The sequence below is a fragment of the Chelonoidis abingdonii genome, chromosome 1, assembly GCF_003597395.2.
Source record: "Chelonoidis abingdonii isolate Lonesome George chromosome 1, CheloAbing_2.0, whole genome shotgun sequence".
Classification (NCBI taxonomy): domain Eukaryota; kingdom Metazoa; phylum Chordata; order Testudines; family Testudinidae; genus Chelonoidis; species Chelonoidis abingdonii.
The window spans coordinates 169,556,997-169,577,658 of record NC_133769.1 but is presented as its reverse complement, the minus strand read 5'-3'; the positions used below and the strand labels follow the sequence as shown (position 1 = coordinate 169,577,658).

Genomic DNA, 20,662 nt, shown 5'->3' with positions numbered 1-20,662 from the left:
TTGTAAACCCAATTTGCTGTTATATTTAGACACAGCAGGAAGAGAACAGCATTAAGGGTGAATGTAGCTCAGAAAGTCATTGTTCTGTCACTCGTTACCAAAGCATAAAGGTTATAATGAAGCTGCAACTGACAGGAGACACTTTCATTATAACTAAGGCTACATTTTAGTCATGGATATTTTTAGTAAAAGTCATGAACAGGTCACACGCTGCCTCCACCTGGGAACTGCAGCCAATGGGAGCTACAGGGGTGGTGCCTGCAGGCGGAGGCAGTGCCCAGAGCTGCCTGGCCACCCCTTTGTCTAGGAGCTGAGGGAGGGAAATGTTGCAGTTTCTGGGGAGTCCCCCGAGGTAAGCACCACCCGGATCCTTCACTCTGTCCTGTGCCCCAACCCCTGTCCCCTCCCACACCCAAACTCCTGTTGCTGCTGCTTGGGGGGTGGGGGGTCGCTTTTGAGTTTGAGTATAGGAAAGAGAGGGAAGCTTGCTTATAGCTAGATATCTCAATATTGAAACTGGACATCTGTATATTGAAATAAATGCAGGCATATATAGTCCAATAATTTCAAAAAAACACAGGATAGTACATGCATATGTTTAAATGTTTGATCCCTATAGACTGTGTGAGAGAGAATATTGGGTAGTGACCGTTTCAGAGGTAGTTAAAAATTGAAATTTTTGTTGCAGAGGAAACTGTGATATTTCAGCATTTATTTTCACACTGAACAGAAAGTTCATCAATGACTAAATTTGGAAATGTCAAACTAAGCCAAAACTAAGCATTTTGACATCTGCTGAAATTGTCACTGATGCCTCAGGGCCCCATTCTCTTCTATGGGCTGGGCTCCCTGGCTGGACCACATCTCCCATGATGCACCACCGCCACATGACTTCCATTGTGCACCACAGCAGGCAGCCAGAAATGGGATTGTGGTATATCATGGGAGGAGTTGTCCCACCAGGGAGTCTGATGGACAGAGGTGAATGGGAGCATGAACGTCCGAACTACAGCTCCCCGGAGACACTGCCGCAGCTCAGGCAGGCAGACAAAAATTAGTGTTGAACTGATGCAAAATGAAATGTGTCAATTTGGTTTGACAAACAGAAACATTTCAGTTTAGGTTAATCTGACCAGAAACTATATTGTTTCTCTTTTGCAGAAATATTTTCCACCAAAAAAAAATTGATGGAAAATACACACCCAGCTCTAGTTTATTTCATGATGACTCACTTTGTTTTTTGTTTTATGTTAAGAAAATTTTGGATATCCACACAGCAGCTATAATTGTGCTACATGGTATTGGTGTTAAGGCAGAAACATTATCACTGTGCATAATAGCAAATACTACATATGTCCCATTTTAAATTGACCCAGTTAAAGATCTTTCTTTGTCAAGCTTGGGTCTAGATTATTATATGAAACCAGGTTGACATTGATGTTGCACTTTTTAAAACTAATCAGCTTAATCAACGCAGACCATATTTACACCAACAAAAATTGCTTTCGAGCATATAACATGGATAATGTTGAGCCTGATGTAACTTGAAATGCTTTAGAGACTATTTTTCAGATTTTTTTTTCCCTCTAAAATTTGAGAGCCGTTAACCCTCATAAATGTCAGACTGTTTTCTGTTTGGTCAAAGATATTCTGTCTTCCCGTAGCTGTTCTGCTGCGGTCCGACCTAAATTACCCATCTTTCCTATTCTCAGGCTTCTGTTTAGCCATGGCTAGCAGCGAGGTCACATTATACAGAACTGCGAGGTTGTTCGGTTATTTTCACAAAAGTAATTCCAGCGTCAGGACTATAGACACTAAGGCCACGTCTACACTACGGGATAATATCGAATTTTTTAAAATCGGTTTTATAAAACTGATGATATAAATTCGATTTCATGCGGCCACACTAGGCACAGTAATTCGGCGTTGTGCGTCCATGGTCCGAGGCTAACGTCGATTTCTGAAGCGTTGCATTGTGGGTAGCTCTTCCGTAGCTATCCCATAGTTCCCGCAGTCTCCCCCCTGGAATTGCTGGTGAATCATATGTTCCAGGTTCTGGTAACAATTCATCAATCATCCTCCCCGAAAACATAGCTGAACCTTCGCCACGTCCTGATGCCCTGCAACGCCATAGCACGGCAACATGGACCCGTCAGCTTTTTTTTCCGGCACCGTATGTTAGAGCCGCAGACAGAGCGATACTCCGCGCTAACACAGCATTCACTGCTTGCAATGATGCAGAGATGACCGGTCGTTCTGTACGCACTGCCGGAGAAAACGGCAATGAATGGCGGTTACTCTCCTCCTCTGTCGGCTGCTATCATGAATCCCTGCTAAATAGCCGGGGCGCAAACGCAAAAGCCAATTGGATTGTACCACTGGACTGAGTCAACCCTCCCTTAGGTCTAAAAATAGTCATCACCTAGAAAAGGGCAAGTTAAGAGACCAGTGTATCAGAGCACAGCTGCCGTGACTATCACAGGGTGCCCTGCAACAAACCCCACCGTTGCTCCCTCCTCCCACTCTCCTGGCTACCGTGCAATGTCCCCCCCCCATTTGTCATGAAGTTATATAAAGAATCAGGAAAAAAACAAGACTTGTAGTGAGATAAAATAGGGGGAGTCAGCCCCGCATACAGTCAGGCAGTACAGAATCTTTCTTTACACAGGAAAGGAGGGTCTGAGAACCACCCCATTGCTATGATAAAAGTCCTAAGCCGTTCGTACCATCTACGTGAGAACTGGAGTCATTCCCATTTTACCCAGGCGCCTCCGCCCACTCACCTGAGGCACCCAGACACCACGGTGAGGACCACGAACATCATTGTGAACCGCTACACTTGCAGGGAGATACAAACTACTGGCTCTCACTGCTGCAGCACGCGTCACCACAGCACATCAAGTACACCATAGGGACATGCAGAAAAGTCAAGAAATGATCTTTCCCTTCTCTCAACGGGGGGGGGAGTGGAAACGAGGACTATCCCTAACCACCAACACGTCGTTAACCTACAACATGAGGACTCAGGCAAAGAACAACTTCAAGACTGCTGGACGGGATAGCGAGTCTCAGACCCCCATCCCAGACTCCATTAGTGATCTGGCTCTCCCGTACGCTGCACACACGTGTTGACGAATTTTTTCAAACGCTTGGCATCTGTTCGCTAACGAGCCGTAACAGCAATTTGTCCCATAAGCAACAGATCTAGTACTCCCGACGCCAGCTGGGAGCCTTTTGGATTGAGACGTCATCGCCACCCGCGAATCAGAGCACACCGCAATACAGAAATTATCAAAAGTTCGCGGGCTTTTTGTACCCCCCGCTCACCGAGTTCAGAGGCTGTCCAGAGCGGTCAGTGTGCACTGTGGTATACCGCCTGAGGCCAATACGTAAATCCGTCCACACTAACCGTAATCGATATTAATAGCGATTAGCAGCTACACCTCGCGTCGGGGAGACAGAAATCGATTTAAAGAGCCCTTTATATCGATATAAAGGGCGTTGTAGTGTGGACGGGTACAGCGTTAAATCGATTTAACGCTTTTTAAATCGATTTAAACGCGTAGTGTAGACCAGGCCTAAGATCCTTTCCTTTTATTATTTTCTGTTCCCAGTTAGAAACCAGATCTTGCAAAGTCATGGACTGTTTTTTAATTTACTGTTCTTGGAGCCTGATCTCATTTACACTAAGACCCCTTTCCACTGCCAAATGTAAATGAGAAATCAGGCTCAATGTGTGCCACCTGAAGTATCAGACAGCAAACTAAATTTACATAGAAATTAAGGAAATATTTTGAAAATATTTTTATTAAGTATTAAATATCATTAAGATAAAAATCATCACGGCTATTTGTTGTGAGATAGAGCCTTTTTAAAACCAAATTGATTGATTGGATTTTTAAACCGTCTAGTAGTAATGAAAAATATTGGGGAGCACAAAATAAACAAATTAAGGCTCTTTGAAAAACTTGTGGATAATTGTCTTAGAAACAGATTAAAATAAACACTTCAGACCAAAATGCTGTGATTAAGTCATTAAAATAAGCTGCTCAATAATAATAGCTGTCATATGTAACATTTTAATTAGTAGATCTGATAGTGCTTTACAAAGGAGTTCAGTATCATTATCCCCATTTTATAGATGGGGAAACAGAGGCACAAAGGAGTGACATGTATTGCCCATGGTCATCCAGCAGACCTGTGGCAGAGCATGGAATAGGAGCCAGGCCTCCTTAGATCCAGTTCAGTGCTTCGTCCACTAGGTCGCACTGTCTCCCTTCTGAAATTTCATATATTTTGTATCTCACTCATCCATTTGTACCTTTCCTACAACTTTGGGAAGATATTCCCATATGTCTCACTTTCCCTGCCTCTGCTATATTTGAATCCAGTAGTCTTAAGTATTCTAAAAAAAGTACAGAAAAACTTTTGAAAGAACCTTGACAACGTTTTGCAATTGCAAACAACTGTCAATAGTTGCAGAAAGGCTTATATTTTTCCTTGTCTATGATTTTTTTAACTAGATGTGCCATATCATTTGGGCTGCTGTTAACTTTATGATTTCTACGTGTCCTGCTAATTCATCTTCATCTTAGGCCCTGGATCTTCCTGCAGAATCTCAAGTTTTGTCTAATACCCTTTGAACATGTTGAGTTGACTTTATGTTGCAAAAGAACATTCCCCTCATAATTAAGTAAAATGCATACCCCACTGGTAGCACCTTCACGAAGCGCATGGCTTGCATTAATTTGTATTTTCCACTTTGTTACTGAATTTCTGACCTAAAGTGCAAAAATAATTATGTTGGTATTGGACTGTTCAAAACTTCATATTATTGTATGGATCACTAATGAACTGCATCATTTTTATGTCAGTGTTCCTTCTTAAGTGGAATTTAGTGTGAAATTTTTACCCTTTCCTATGACTTGCATACCCCCAAAATCTGCTTTTTCTTTTTTAGCAATTTCAAATAGGCTAGTTTGCATTGAAGAAAGTTATGAAAGTAATTTTTCAAATCATGCATACAATAACATGTCTTTGCTCAAAAAGCTGTCCTATTTCTAGCAAAATCATGCTTGCCTTACTTATGTGAGTAAGTCATTTTTGCTTTTTTGCTAATAATATGTGGTTTATCACAGCAGGTTTTTCTCTGTGAGAAGAGGCTTGCAATGTAAATCATTTTGAACAGTCAGTGTGCTCAGAGTTCCTCCGGTAAAACTGAGATGGCCTCAGAATGACTTGACAACTAGTGACAAAAACCTATTTTGATTTAATAGCTTTCCTGATTTGCCTTTGGCCATCAATACTCTTCATGAAAAAGAGAGTGACAGTTGGCTTCTTTTCAAACAACCAGAAAATATTGACACACAGTTGATAAGGATTTGACTCAACCTTTCAAATGACAAACATTGCCAAATGGGAGTGGGAGGAGGGGTCGGACTAAAGATTACTTCAGTGGGTTTTGTTGTTTAATCCTTTGCTTCTCTTTACCTCTAAACAAATCCTTCCAGAACTTTCGAAGTAGTAGTAATCTTAACAAAATGTAAATATCAAAAATAAATTTTAGAAATAACCTTTCCAAATATAGGTACTCTACGTACTTAATATCAGAGGTTATAATGGAGTGTGCATCTGATATAACTGGAACAGGTTCAGAGACGGGCTACTAGGATGATCCAAGGAATGGAAAATCTGCCTTATGAAAGGAGACTCAAAGAGCTTGGCTTGTTTAGCCTGGCCAAAAGGAGGCTCCGGGGGGATATGCTTGCTCTATATAAATATATCAGGGGCATTAATTGTTAGAGGAGAGGAATTATTTAGTTAGTACTATGTAGGCACAAGGACGAATGGGTACAAACTGGATATTAGAAGTTTAGACTTGAAAATTAGACAAGGTTTCTAACACATTAGGGGTGAAGTTCTGGAACGCCTCCGAGGGAAGTAAGCGGGGAAAAGACTTATCTGGCTTTAAGATTAAGCTTGATAAGTATATGGAGGATGTTATGATGGGATAAGTTTAATTTGGGCATTGATCTTGGATTATCGGCAGATAAGTCTGCTCATGGTCTGTGAGGGATGTTGGATGGTGACTTTACTGCAGAGATTCTTTCTTGGTGCTAGCTGTGATGTCTTGCCACATGCTCAGGTTTAGCTGATCGCATATTTGGGGTCGGGAGGAATTTTCTCCAGTGCGGATTGGCAGAGGCCCTGGAGGTTTTTTCGCCTTCTCTTGTGGGCATGGGTCGCTTGCTGGTGGATTCTCTGCACTTGAGGTCTTCAATCACAATTTTGAGGATTTACATAACTCAGTCATGGGTTAGGGTTGTATTAATGTGTATGGGTAGGGTTTTGTGGCTGCCTTGTGCAGGAGGTCAGACTAGATGATTCATTTGGTCCCTTCTGACTATATGAGTCTATAAGTTTTGTAATTAAATCTCTGACATCGTCTAGAATAACCTGAAGAAACAATCAAAGCCTCTCCTTTAAAGTGTTTGGTAAACTTTCAATAATCTGGTAAGAGATATCCAATATATATAAATCAAACCTGAGCACAAGAGCTGTGTTGTGAAACAAAAATAATTTTTATCCAACAATAAAATTCCAAGGGAAAATCTCCTTGCTTGGTTGTAGTTCATAGATATAGAATCAAAGGTTGGAACGGGACTTCATGAGGTCATCTAGTCACCCCGCTTAAGGACCACTTCCCTAAATCCCAGCTGCGCGCCGGATTAAGCTCTAAATGAGAGTCTCCCCTCCTAGGTACCCATTTCATACTCACACTCTTCCTAGTCAGAAAGTTTTTCTCTAATACTAGCTAGCTCGACTTTTTCGCGCATGACCTTGTTCTTTCCTCCCGTCAAGAGAACAGCCTAGTCTTTCCTCCTCCTTGGAGCAATCCCTTCAATAGTTGTTAATGTTGCTATCAAATCCCCCTATCAGTTTTCTTTCTGCAGGCTAATTAAGCCAGTTTCCTTTCGTTCTCTTCAATGTCATGTGCTCCAGTCCTCTAATCATTTTTCTGCCCTCCTGCTGGACTTCTCTCAATTGTTCTACGTCCTTTTTGTTAGTGTGGCGCCCAAACTGGAACAATATTCAGTCTGGCCTCACCAGTGCCGAATAGAGGGATAAATCACAATACAATCGATACTGCTAGCACACTCTACTAATACAGCCCAGTATGCTATTAGCCTTTGTTTGGCTACAAGAGCCATCTGTAGGTTCTATGTTCAACCTTGTCCATCTACCGTAACCCAAGATCCTTTTTTCTCAGCACTCTCTTAGCAAACAGTCCCCAGTGTAGCAGGTGCATGGGGTTTTTCTGTCCTAAGTGCAGGACTTTGCACTTGTCCTTGTTGAACTTCATGAGGTTTCTTGTGGCCCACTTCTCCAATTTGTCTAAGTCTCCCTGAATCCTATCCCTGCCCTCCAGCGTGTCCACCACTCCCCCCAACTTGGTGTCATCTGCAAATTTACTTAATGTGCAATCTGTCCCATCATCAAGATCATTAATGAAGACATTGAATAGAACGGGTCCTAAGACAGACCCCTGGGGCACACCACTTGTTACTGGTTGCCAACTAGAGAGTGTGCCATTGATACCTACCGCTGAGCCTGTTGATTCAACCATTAATTCAACTCATTAGAATAGTATTATGCTAATAGAATAATGAAGGCTTAGTAACAGGCAGTTTTTTTTCAAGAATAGCCTTCTGTTCTTTCTATAGTATTCTCGGTTAATTTATAGTACGTGGCGTATATATCAGAAGTCTAATATGATTTCATAAAACAAAGAATAGCAAACTATTTCTGTACTGGTCAGCGCTGGACATCTTTTTTTCAAACCATAGTGTTGCAAGAGTTTTTGACTTAGAGTGGTTTTAAAAGTTAACAAATATAAAATAGTCTTCAGAGGAACTTGGGCTTCAAGGTAGCAGTACCTACTGATCTACAAATCTGAGAGAAGTCCGCTTGTGCAGATCTTTGAACTTCCTCTGTATGGATTCTGACCTATCCTCATCCTTCTGTTATATTTTTCCATCCCTTACGTGGTGGGCACAGGGCAGTGACACAAACATCTTGTCAATTTTAACTAGGAATATGAAATCAAAGATCGGAAAAAGCCATTTTAGCCTGGACTGCTATATTTAAAAAAGGCCTTTTGCTCCCTCTACAGAAGGTGGTTGAAAACTACAGTACAGACAGCTATAGAGCTTAGTTCCATAAATCTTATTCTGTTTTTCAGTAGAGATCTGCCCTCGGTTACTGTGTTCACAAAATAAATTGGATTCCTGCCATTCACAGCTTGTTTTTTAAAGTCAAAAGTATATTAATGATTGCAGGAAAGAATATCTGAGAACTAAGAAGCTCCAGACTTTGAATATATTTAGCAAATGCAGCACATACATCACTAGTGCAGCAATCGTTTTGCTTTCTCTCTGCTTTTGCAGGCTCATGACCTGCTAGATCTATAGTGGCCACACTTACCCTTTTAAAATAGCATCTGGAGTTTGGTAGTCATGTGGCACTATGTAGTATAAATGATGAAAAACACCACTTTCCATCAAGTAGAAGTGCACTATATGCCAGATGCTTCAATACTTTGTTTGTTTTGGTAGGGATTGGGTTTGAGGGTTTTCTTTGGTGAAAACAGGAAGACTGGCATGGCTTGATAGGGGGTTCAGTTCAGCTCTGTTCCCATAACAAAATCAGCAGGACCAGAGGACTAGAAATGAAGCCCACTCCCCTTTCAAACGTAAGTCTCTCTGACTCTCAGACCTCCCACAGTACCACATTAAACAGCTGTGCCTTGCAGTGTGGCTTTAATGTCAATAGATTTGAGATTTTATAGACCATGTAATGATACAGTGCATAGAAATGGTCAGGAACATATGTGCATTTGTTCTAGGTCTCTTAAATTAATTGTGCACCTTTTCAGAATGAGCGGTACACCCATTATTGACTGCATGATATTTCATAAGTTGCTATCCAGATTATTTTAAGGCAGTTCACTCCTTACTATTATGATTCAATTAGTTTAAGACTCCAGCGTTGTCCATGACAGTTTCATTTAATGTTGGAAGTAAATGACAACCATAGTAAAGCTTTACCATTTCCTACTCAGGGTGTTTTGTGAATTTCTTTTACTAGATGAGTAATGTAATCATTATAAACATAGGTTTACAGTAAGGAGCGGAGACCCAAAAAAACTGTTATTCGCTAGAGATGGAATGTGTCTAGTCATTACTCACGAAGAACAAAGGACAGAATATTAGCCTTATTTGTAAAGATTTTCTCTTTTCATAGTCTCACTTTCCATGTGTTGGTGCTAGCTGAGGAATTACATTTTGTGTATACTCAGTTTTTGAGTAGAGTACTTTTTTCTGTTTTTGTATTTTTAAAGCCAGTTGGATACTTGTTATCAAGGCCAGGTAGAAGGACATGAGACTGACTGTATGGAAGGAAACCTCTTTCCCAAGCTGTGTATTAGTAATATTTGACTGCTCTTGCAGCCTCCAGCACTGCAATAGTGATTGCTTTGTTTGTGTTTATCCCTCTTCCTTTAGCAGGGGACTTGTTGGATTTGTGTGGCTACCTACTCACTGCCAGTGTTCCTCCTTATTCCTGCCTGATCCAGTCCCATCCACATGAGTGTGAAGGAGATTCCATTGGGCTGAGTTTTGCCAAGTACAAGCAGTGTGCACTCCCCAGACAGTACCTCTGTGCTTCTGCTCCACAATTCATCATGACTAAATTGGGTTTGCTGGGATTGGGGCCCTCTGCATCAGAATAGGGGGATGAAAGGGACAGGGTCCTAGAAGTGCCTGTATTTTTATTGTTAACTCCAGTGTAGCATGCGTTCAGTCTGATCAGAAAAAGCAGATCTCTTTATTGCTTCAGTAGCGAGTGAGGCCTGAATCAAAACCTGAATTCTGGGAAAGTTTCTATCTGCAGCCAAATCTTGTAAGTCAGGCCACATACCAGCACTGATTTCCAACTGGTAGCTCCTCAACTACAAATGACATCTTCATAGACATACTAGAATGCACCACATCCTAGTAACAATGAGGGCAGTTTTCTGGGAAGATAAAATGACAATTCAAAAACTAAATCTGGAAAACAGACAAACGTGATGGGCAGTGACATTGCTAGAATCAGACTTCACAAAACTGGTGGCATACAGTGAATTCTAGCTCTCTCGTTGAGCCCTTCAAAATACTGTTGCCTTACTGTAACCTTCATTTAGCTCCTTTTGAGAAATATAATCAGGTTAAGCTTCTTACATGGATGTTTTTCTGTTCTAAATCTATTGAATTCTGCATGTCTCTGCTACTCCATTTGATGACAAAGTAGCTCTCTGGCTGTCCAAGGTTTACCGCCTGCTCCGCTGTGCAGTTTTAAGAATGGGTAATATGAGAAGGGAAAAACAATCTCATAATTTTGTTTAGTCTGACAGGATCTCTCTCTGTGTTGCAGTTATTATAAACTAGTGACATTTATGATAAATTGTTTTCTTTAGTGTTGGATGAAGCATGGTTCTTCAACAGTTAAACTGACGCTGGGCACGGGTTTCTTTCACCCTCTCTTAGGTGTGTCGTTCCTGTAACAAATTCCCTTGGTGAGAAATTGAGGGAGCATGTAGAAGATGATGATGAGTACAAGATTCCTTCATCCCATCCTGTATCCCTGAGCTCCCAACCACCTCATTGTCATAATATAAAACCTCATATTAGGTAAGGTAGTTTGCAGCATTGCACTGCTTTGGAGAGGAGAATAAAATCGTTTTAGAATGAACTTTTGACAGGTTTTCTAAAATTAGTTGGTTATAATCATGATGAAGCTGCTTGCCTTCTGAATGTCTAATCTTTTCATGCTTGGGTTATTCATGCTCTTTTATTCCCCTGGTGGAGTTGAAGGAGGATAGAAGCCATAAAACTCTGTGGTTCAGCATAGTTGTATCTCTGTGGTTCAGAATTTAAGTAACAAAATGCAGAACACAGTTGAATCAGTACACAGTAGTTCCCACTGTTTCGCACTCTCCTTGTCTCCTGTCTACCAGTGTTATAGCAACTTCTTTAAATTTTTAGAGCCCATTTCACAGAAGACCTTCCTGTGTGTTTCAGAGGGAGAAAACATTTTTCATTCAGACTTAATATCTCTCTTGCACTTTAAATATACCTTAAAATAATATCCCCGAACTTTCACAGTCTCTGAACCATTAATGGGTTGTGGCAAGTAGATTGGAGTCAAGAGAAATTGCAGATGAAGGCTGTGTGGCTCTTGACAAACCTCTTGGTCCCTAACTCATACAGCTAATCTGAGTGTGCGGAATGAAGATAATAATCAGGAGAGAGGCTGAAATATCAGAAGGGACCAATTACTAGTAGTCTTATAGGTCAAAAGTGCTGTCTTAAAATCAGTTATTGATCTACTGAGTTCTGACTCTTCTGCAACCTAAAATTCATTGATACGTTCGGACTTTTTTTCTTTCAGAATGTGATGTCATTGCAATAAAACTCAACTTTCTCCTCATTCCAGACTTAACCAGTTAAGGTCTGATTTTACATGTTTAATAAAAGAGATTTAGCCCAGTGTGGTGAAAAGGTCAAGTTCTGACTACTTCATCTGTTGAAGTTATAAATTCCTGGAAATATAGTCTATTGTTATTAACAGAAATGCAGACATGACCTTCTGTGCATAGATGTGAATTTTCCACTGGTCTTTGAGTGTTTTCTAGTCATGTACCCTTAAACTCCCACCTATTCTTCTGGGAAAAGATGTTTTGATTTTTTTAATAGACATTCAGTGTTACTGCATAGAATTGACTTTATGGGCAGACAGGATTTTAAAACTTTACATGTATAGGCCTATTTATCAGGGGTTTGATTTTGTTTGTTCCACTTGGGAACCTTTCCACCAAGTCAGCCATGTTGTAGAGAGATGAGTTGCCTATATGAATGGAGGAAGAATGGATGAACCATGAACATGCAGGAAAGAAGGAGAGTGCTGCATAGGAATAAACTCCATTGGCTCTACAGCTGCTTATGACTCCTACACTAGGGGAAGTCCCCAGATAGAGAATTATAGGAAGTTTCTATTCCCTTGGTACCTCTTGTGTGGCACAAAAGGAGTGGAGTGGGGCTGAGAATCTTGTTCAGTATTTTGCAAACCATCACAGTTATACATTTCAAAGCTGACTTTCCCACTATTCCATCAGACCATTTGTTTTTAGCTTGATCCATAAAAGAGCTTGCCTTTAGCAGGTCATGGGTCCCTTGGACCATCAGTACTAGCCTAGTGCTAATCCAGGACATCCCACGCAGAAAACGTGCTTAATTGATAGTTAAAGTTGCTGCAATGATTTCATGTAATAACTCTTGCACAAATTACATATATAACAAGAAAGTGAGCCCTAAAATATAAAGCTGTGACACTTAAAGTATGGAAATGACCTGTTGAATGAATTTATATAAATATTCCAAATGTTACATTAACTTTCTAATGTCAGTGCTGAAGTGTAAACGTTCAAAATTATACATTTCACAAACAACATTGATTTCGACTAGCAGCACATACTTAGGAACTGGAGCTAGGCAATATTTTTCATTCAAAAAAGGTTTTTTGACAAAAAAGGACTTATTTTGTAGATATGACAATTTTTGTGGAAAATCGCTCTTCCTTTAATTTTTGTTGCTGTTGAAAACACAAAATCTGAAATCTGTTTTTCAGTGTCTGAAAATTTCATTCTTTTCACAAAAATTAGAAAAAAATTAAATGACTTTTTTTCTTCATTAAAAAAAAAAAAAGCGGCACCCCTTCTCACCTCTTGTTTTTCAGCAAGCTCCATTAGAAGCTTTTTCAATGCATTTTTCATAAATAAGTGGATTTATTCAGCTGTGTAATTAGTATACATTTTACTTGCTGAAAGAGTTTGTAACTTTTTGTGGAGTCATGCCAAATTCCCGTTGTCACCTTCAAAACACATCACAAATGTTTGGTAAGCATGGGTATGCCTATTGGCCCATCTATTTTGAAGTAAAATTGGAGATTTTACACTGTGGCTGGCTGCCTCATGAGAGTGCCTAGTTTTCTAGCTGTAACAAGGACTTCATAAGGGGCCAAAATCTTAAAATTCTGGATTGAGCCCAGATACTTTAAAGGAGAGAGAGACAGCAGTTGTTGTTGTGGATGTCATGTAGTTCTGTGGCTATTGAATTCCAGCGTCCCATTCTGCGCTTTTTGAATACATGTTTAATTTAAGACTTTGTGCCCCTGTACTATTATTATAGTACTCTTCCAAATGTCATACTATAATATACCAAACTGATTGCATTGTGGTTTTCTGGCTAGATTCTTAGTCAATTGATTTGTTTTGTAGCCGACTTTTTATCTTCTTGCCAGATTTGTCTGTGTTGTGGAAAGGAAAGGAGAGAGAAGATGAGTGTCTCAGTATAACAGTCTAACTAGGCCCCTACTAATGTAACACAATTGAATCATTCTGTTCACAATATTTCTCCAAAAAGTATTTCCTTAAAGAGGAAAAAAGTACCTGAGATGTAGGATGTGGGATGTTTAATACTTGCTTACCTTGTATTTCTAGTGCAAAGGATATGCTGTTATGGCCAGGTCACACTGAAGACTTCCTCGTTGGCAGGAAGTTGTATTAGGGCACTTGGTTGTTTGTGGAAAGTCGTCTTTCCTCCTTGATAGGGAGCCAAAGATGGATTATTCCGTACAGTATATTTTCAAGTGACTTAATCAGTCTAGCTTCAAGGGACTCAAGCAATGTTTCTTTCTCCACTTCCATTGGAAGACTGTTCTACAATGTAATAGGTCTCACAAATAGGAAGGTTTTTCTTCAGATATATAATTATTCTTTATTTTCATTTAATTATTTCTGTTTATAGCTCCTGGGACCACACACAATTCCATTTCCTCTTTCCTGTTTATATGCTTTAAATAATTGCACATGCTTTATTCATCCATCCCTTCCATATGGCCAGCATATATAACTTTATTTACATTCCTGCTAATGGTGAAACTCTAGATCTCTCTAGCTTGAAAGGATCAATGATCTGTGAGAATGGTGTGTGTAATGTGACCTATAGCCTTCCCCTAACTGAAGAAGCTTATTTTGACCATTCCTGCCTATACAAACTTCACAATTCTTGTCATATAGTTGAGGTGCCTCCATTCCCCAGTTGGTTTTTAACGCTTGTTCAAATAGCACATAATTCACTATTGGGTGATTTTAGTTTCCTGTTAGTATCCTGAGCTTTTTAGCAGAGTTATCATATTATCTACTAAGGATAATTTGTATTTTTATGCCAGGATTTTCCGTAGCTTTTTACTTTACTGCCTGAATCACCAGGATTGCTAGTTCTGGGAAGTTTTAGCAACCAATTTGACACTTACGCTTCTTTTTACAGAACAATTTGTTTCCCTTCGGAGGCAAGGATAAAATGGAATATAAAAGACAAAGCAATAAACCACCTTTTTGACAACAGTGAATCTAATGGAGACTCGCTAAATTGTTTTGGGCAGAGTTAATTCTTTTATTTTAAGTGTTTGACTAGGAATATTAAGGACATGCATTATTTCCATGGGTTTGTTCTTGTTTAAAGGGTTTTATTTCCAGGGTATTTACTGTTTGATTTCAGCAATAAAATAAGGATGAGTTTACATGTGTAACTTTACAATATGGAGAAGTAGTGTATGCTAGTAGACTGAGCTTTGGGTTGAGAGCCAGGAATTCCTAAAGTCTAATCCCAGCTCTTCCACTATTTTGCAGCGGAGACTTGCGTAAATTACTTAATTTCTGTGCCTCAGTTTCCCCAGCAGCAGAATAGTGTAATTTCACAGAAGGCTGTCGTAAGGATTAATCTGTTACTGTGTAATATACTTTGAAAGTGAAAAACACTATGAGTGCTTAAAAAGTTGTTATAACTTTCATTCCTGTTTGTTTTGATGTAATCTATGTAATGCTATAGCATTTATTTTGTGATTTGTGGGATGAAAACTCAGGTGGTTGGTTGATTTCTTCCTTTGATCTTTGCTTTAAGGGTGTGCGAGAATGGTCAGTGTGCTGGTATAATGAATGGAACACACAATGCTGCTTCAGAGATGAAGAAATCCAAAACCCCGGAGTTAGGTGTGTTTTTATTTGTTTGTTTGTAACTCTAGAAGAAGCCAACCAGTCTGACACAATTAGAGGTGCCATAAGAAAGCATTCACTTCTTGTTGTTTCTTTGTTATTCAGGAGATGCCTTTGATGCATCCACTGCTCCAGTATCTTTACCACCTGCACGGCCTCCTGCCAGAGACAACCCAAAACACAGCCCTTTGCTCAACAGGACGCCCTCCGATTATGATCTTCTGGTGCCCCCTTTAGGTAGCAGACCTATTGCTGTTAAGTCTTTAATGGTTAACATAGTTAAAATCAACCAAATACCAAGCTTACTGCAAAACAAAATAAAATAAATTCATAGGTTTATTAAGAGTTTCAAATGATGTGGGCTAGATTATTTGAAGAAAAAGAGTGTAATTATGCAGTGATCTGCAGTCAGTGCCTGTCTCAGTCCAGGCACTGAGCTCTTTCACCTTTACACATTAACATCCAAATCCCAACATTAGTCAGTTGGTGAAGACTGATCCCATCACAGAAGGTGCTACGCCCGTTCCCTGCAAAATGGGAAAGTTTACCATGACTGTGTCAGGATTTAGTCATGCCAGAAACGGATGCAACGGCGGTTTCAATTCATCTTCTGATGGTAAACAGTAGAGAAACCTTTGACTCTAAAAAATCAGATTTTAGTCACTTAATATTGGAATTAGTCAAACTTCAAGTTCTCTAAATTTGGGGAAGGGGCTGATTTCTTGTGCGCTAATTTGAGTTTTCATTTTATCCTATAAAAGGGAGTGAGTAATAGCACCACTGGAGATAATAAATCTGGAGTTTGTTTCCAAACCTCAAGAGATTAAGGTCTAAGACAGAATATGATCAATGCCCAGAATCATCAAACGTTGCCATTCCCAGTCCTAGTCCCCAGTTCCCTCTCCTAGAACCCCTCAACTTCACCTGTTCAGCAGACGCCAACCAAACCATCCTCTCAGGCATGCTGGGGGTCTTATGCTTTCCCTCTGCCATCTTCTATAACAGGTTGCAGGCAAATTATTTTGGTCTGAGGGCCTCACTGGGTTTCAGAAATTGTATGGAGGGCTGGTTAGGGGAGCCTGTGCCTCCCGAAACAGCCAGGCATAGCCCAGCCCTACCCCCTATCTGACACCCCCCCTTCTCATCCCTGATGCCCCCCCTCCTCTAGGATTCCTGTGCCATCCATCGCCCCCAGACCTCCTGCCCCTAACTGCTTGCCGCCACCCCATCCAACCCCCCTCTCCTTCCTGACTTCCGCCCTTGATCCCTGACCGTTGACACCCCTGGTCCCTGAGCACCCCCCGAACTCCCGTGCCCTCTATCCAACCCCCGTTTCCCTGCCTACCCCCTTACTGTGCTGCCTGGAGCACTGGTGGCTGGCTGGAGCCAGCCACGCTCCGCGCAGCACAGAGCACTGGGTCAGTCCATACTCTGCAGCTGCATTACCCCAGGAGCTCTCAGCCCTTGCAGCCTACAGCACAGTGAGCTGAGGCTGCCAGGGGAGGGAGGACAGCAGGGGAGTGGCCAGAGGCTAGCTTCCTGGGCCAGGAGCTCAGGGGTGGACAGAATGATCCCATGGGCCGGATGTGGCCTGCAAGCTGTAGTTTGCCCACCTCTGTTATATAGCGTACCCAATGCTCAGTTGTGAAGTGTTGGCTCCACTATGCATGCCACCCATATTTTTTGGTCTGATTGCTTTCACTCTTTGATTTCAGTATGCTAACCCACTATGCATTATAAGATGTCTTAGCTCACACTCCAATTTCACAGTGCAGTAACAGAGTGCAGAGAGCAGCACAACGGGGAGGGGTGGGAATTGCACCCTTTGATAGCCCTGAACTTACACCTGCCTGCTCCTCTCACATAATGCACAGGGTGAGGTCTCCCACGAATCCCCAGGACTGAACTTCTTGGCCTCTTAGGCCAGATCTGCTTATCCTTGTGTAAGGTGACACACAGTATACGTCAAATCCAGCATGGTCAGCACATTTAATTTTTTATTTTAGTTTACTGAGTTACTGGTAACATAGCTATCATCCTACAGTAATTTTCAGTATGCTTTTTTATTTCACTTGGGTGCAACATCTGCAGACTGGCCACCAACAGGCTGATTATTTTATAACCCAGAGTAAACCTTAAAAAAAAAAAAAAAAGAGTATACTAAAAGATCATTCACAGCATGTTTTAAAGCATTCAGTTGTGCCTAATAAGAGCTAATCTTATAATTTCATTATTGGAGTCACTGAACTTCTGAAAAACCCTAGGAGTAAGAGCCTCTGTTAGTGGCCATGGAAAATCAATTTTAAGCTTCACTCTGTACTATTCTTAATGAAGTTTTGCTCTTTAAATGCAGGAGAAGATTCATTTGACAACTCCCCACCATCACTTCCTCCACCTCCACCTCCTGCTCGGCACAGCCTCACTGAGAATTCCAAACCTCTGGGCTCAGGAAGCAGACCCTCTTCAGGACATGAACTGTTCCTTCCTCCTTCGGGTAAGAGTCGGCAAGCAAACCAAGTTTTTAATGTATTTTCATTTACAGCAGAAGCTTATATGAGCTGATAAAGTTGTGATTGCCTGTTAGAAATACCTTTGCCCATAGCTAACTGTCTAAAAACTGGAGAGGTTAGTTTTTAAAACTATAGAGATGAAACCTCTCAGAGAACATAAAATAGTCTCTACTTTTCTTTTCCTCATGTAATAGATAAAATCAATATTTTCATACTAGACATGACATTTTGGTAAAAAAAAAATTTTTTCTAATAGGAATAGTTATTTTGAAGTGCCAAGTTTTTCACTGAGTTCTGTGTTGCCAGTGTGCATAATTTGTCTTATCACCACAGAGTATTAGTTTCTATAGGTCTATATAGTGTACACTTTAGTCGTCTTTTTGACTGGGGACAACACCAGAAAAGAAGGGCAAAGAACAACCACTTTTATATTTGATAGAACTGTCGCTGTCAAATCTTACTTCTAAACTATATAAATTGTAAACCTCCCTGATTGCAGGGAACTGCAGTTCATCCCATTTTTGTTCATGAAATTCATATCCCCAAATCACTGTTTATTTCTTTCAGTCCAGATTTCACCCTGCATATGGCACAGAAACTGTGCTACTGTCTTGATTGGTTTCCTTCTGTTAATGTTCAGTGGTTAGGGCTCCATGCTGATTAAGTTGGTTCTGTTTGCTGCCTCTGTTATAGATTAGTCCCAAAATGATTGTGGACTTACTTGTGGGCTGGGATATGTACTATAGCTGTTGAGGGGTTCCCTTCTTTCGTCTTTGGGAGGTTTCAGAGGATTTTTTGGCCAATTATCTACCTATCCTAAGGATTCTGTTTTGTGGTGATCTGCAAGGCTCTGTATTGTCACGTCTCTTCTTTCAGCAGGTATGTGAAGCTCCTGAGGGATACCGTAAGGCATTTTGGGCAGTGGTGTCAGCAGTATGCAGTTGACAGGCAGTTCTGTCTTGTTTTCATCACACCCTGCTGGTGTGTAGTCTTTGCTTTCACAGGGCATGGATGACATTGGTTGTTAGATTGAGAGCAAGCTGGCTGAGGCTCCAGACAAATTAGCAGTGACGCTAGTGGGTGGCAGAAATGATCCTGAAAGATGGTTTTCTTACCTGTCAGAGAGGTTTTTGATTGTCCCTTTCTTGTCTAATAGGCTCACAAATTAAGAGGTACTCTTGGACCCCATATCCACCATCCTGCCAAGATAGATAATTAGTTAAACTTTATTTTATTTTTAACACAACCCCATGCCCTTAGCTCTGATTCAGAATACTGTTCTTTTACCAGTAATCCCCAAATAAAATCTGTTTGAAAAAGAAACATATGTTGTGTCCACATTAGTAATACACATTGATCTGCCTCCACTGCATGTCGATGTAAGTGCATAATTTTTACCATAAATCAACAATCTTATGTACTTTTCCTTTTAAATTACATTACAGACACAACATTATTCTCCAGGAAGAGCAATTATCGAAATACTTTACTGAAAAATTCTACCATAATTTGACACCTTAAATTTGGATATTTCCCACTCAACTACATCACTTAAAAGAAAATAGTTAAATTCCGAAATCAAGATGATAAAATAGAATACACAATAAGAATCCATGGTTCAGAATTGAGGTGGTGGTGGTGGTGTGTTAAATGTGTATTCTTTTACAATAACTTGTTCATTATGTGGACAGTGTAAGGTTTATTATGTCCTTAACTATTCATTCCTTACATTTAAGTGCTTAGGTCATTAGTTTTCAAACTATGGGGTGTGCACCTCCTGTGTGGAGCAGTGAAGTTTTCAGCCAGGCCAAAGGACCTGGTGCTGTCCATCTCCCACAGGAACAGCAGATCCTTGTATGAACTTACTTCCTTTTCTACACTCACGCAATCTGTCTCACACACGTGCGCATGCACCCACTCTCCCACCTACGCTCTGGCTGTGCTGGGAGTCAACATGGTGGCAGCACTACCACATGCGTGTCTTTGCCTTCAGCATGCACATGTGCACACAGGGAAGAAGACAGAGCCACCTCACACATGCATTAGTGCTGCTCCTGACAACAAGATTTCAAATGGGGAACATGAGCCTTCTTCCGACACGTGCTGGTCACGTGGAGATTTTGTGCGCCCACGCCCACGCCCTCTGCAGGCTTTGAACTTGGCACCATCCAGATTCCCCTTCCCCTCTGCCAATGGCAGCCATTCCTAGAACATGAATCTCCAAAGGCAGGTGAGTTGAGGTGCCTTTGGTTCAGGTTTTGTTACTGTTGTGATATGTAAAGGATGTTGTCACTTAACAACCTGAACTGGGTTTTGAAACGTTCAGTTGTTTTTGGAATGATCGTCTGTAGTGGTGTTTGTCTCCCAGGGACAGTAGTTAGTGAGCCAGCGTTTTCAAACATAAGTAGCAAAATCAAACTTCTAAATCCAGGCACTTAAACTGACCTGATTTTTCAAAAGGATTGAGCTCACAACAGCTCCTGTTGTACCCAGTGTCAATTTAGGTGCCTAAATATTGAATTAGGAGCGTAAGAGAACACGTTTTTGAAAATCTTGGCATTGATGATTATTGCGTTGTCATTTATTTGTCTTGGAGTAGTGCCTAGGGGCCCCAGGCATGGACTAGGACCCTGTTGTGCTACGCGCTGTACAAACAGAACAAAAAGACAGACTATGAGCTGTCTGGGGCATGAACTATCACTGTAAGGGTCAGTCCAAAAGTCATGTATGTATTTGGATATTTAAATGTGTGTCTATGAAATACCACATTGAAAGAGACATGGCTCTAGAGGTGTAGACATGCTTCAGCAAAAAAGTTAACAGGGTCTGCCAAACCATCAGGTAAAATAGTATTTTCAATACTTCTAACATTGCTACCTACTGTTAATGCTACAAATAGTTTTGTTGCACTTATTCTTCTTCGAGTGCTTGCTCATATTCATTCCAAGTAGGTGTGCGCGCGCCGCGTGCACGTTCGTCGGAAGAATTTTCCCCTAGCAAC

General features: G+C 40.8%; 1 protein-coding gene across 7 annotated transcripts in view; it reads left to right on the top strand.

Annotated features, from left to right (window-relative positions):
* The window catches only part of CBLB (Cbl proto-oncogene B), a 226,022-nt gene that overhangs the window by 179,334 nt on the left and 26,026 nt on the right, over positions 1–20,662 (top strand). For all 7 annotated transcript variants that reach the window (XM_075072562.1, XM_075072555.1, XM_075072552.1 and 4 more), the window contains 4 exons: positions 10,587–10,730; positions 15,060–15,148; positions 15,257–15,388; positions 17,505–17,645. In XM_075072562.1, coding sequence (XP_074928663.1) covers positions 10,587–10,730; positions 15,060–15,148; positions 15,257–15,388; positions 17,505–17,645 — 506 coding nt within the window. The remainder of the gene's footprint in view (positions 1–10,586; positions 10,731–15,059; positions 15,149–15,256; positions 15,389–17,504; positions 17,646–20,662) is intronic.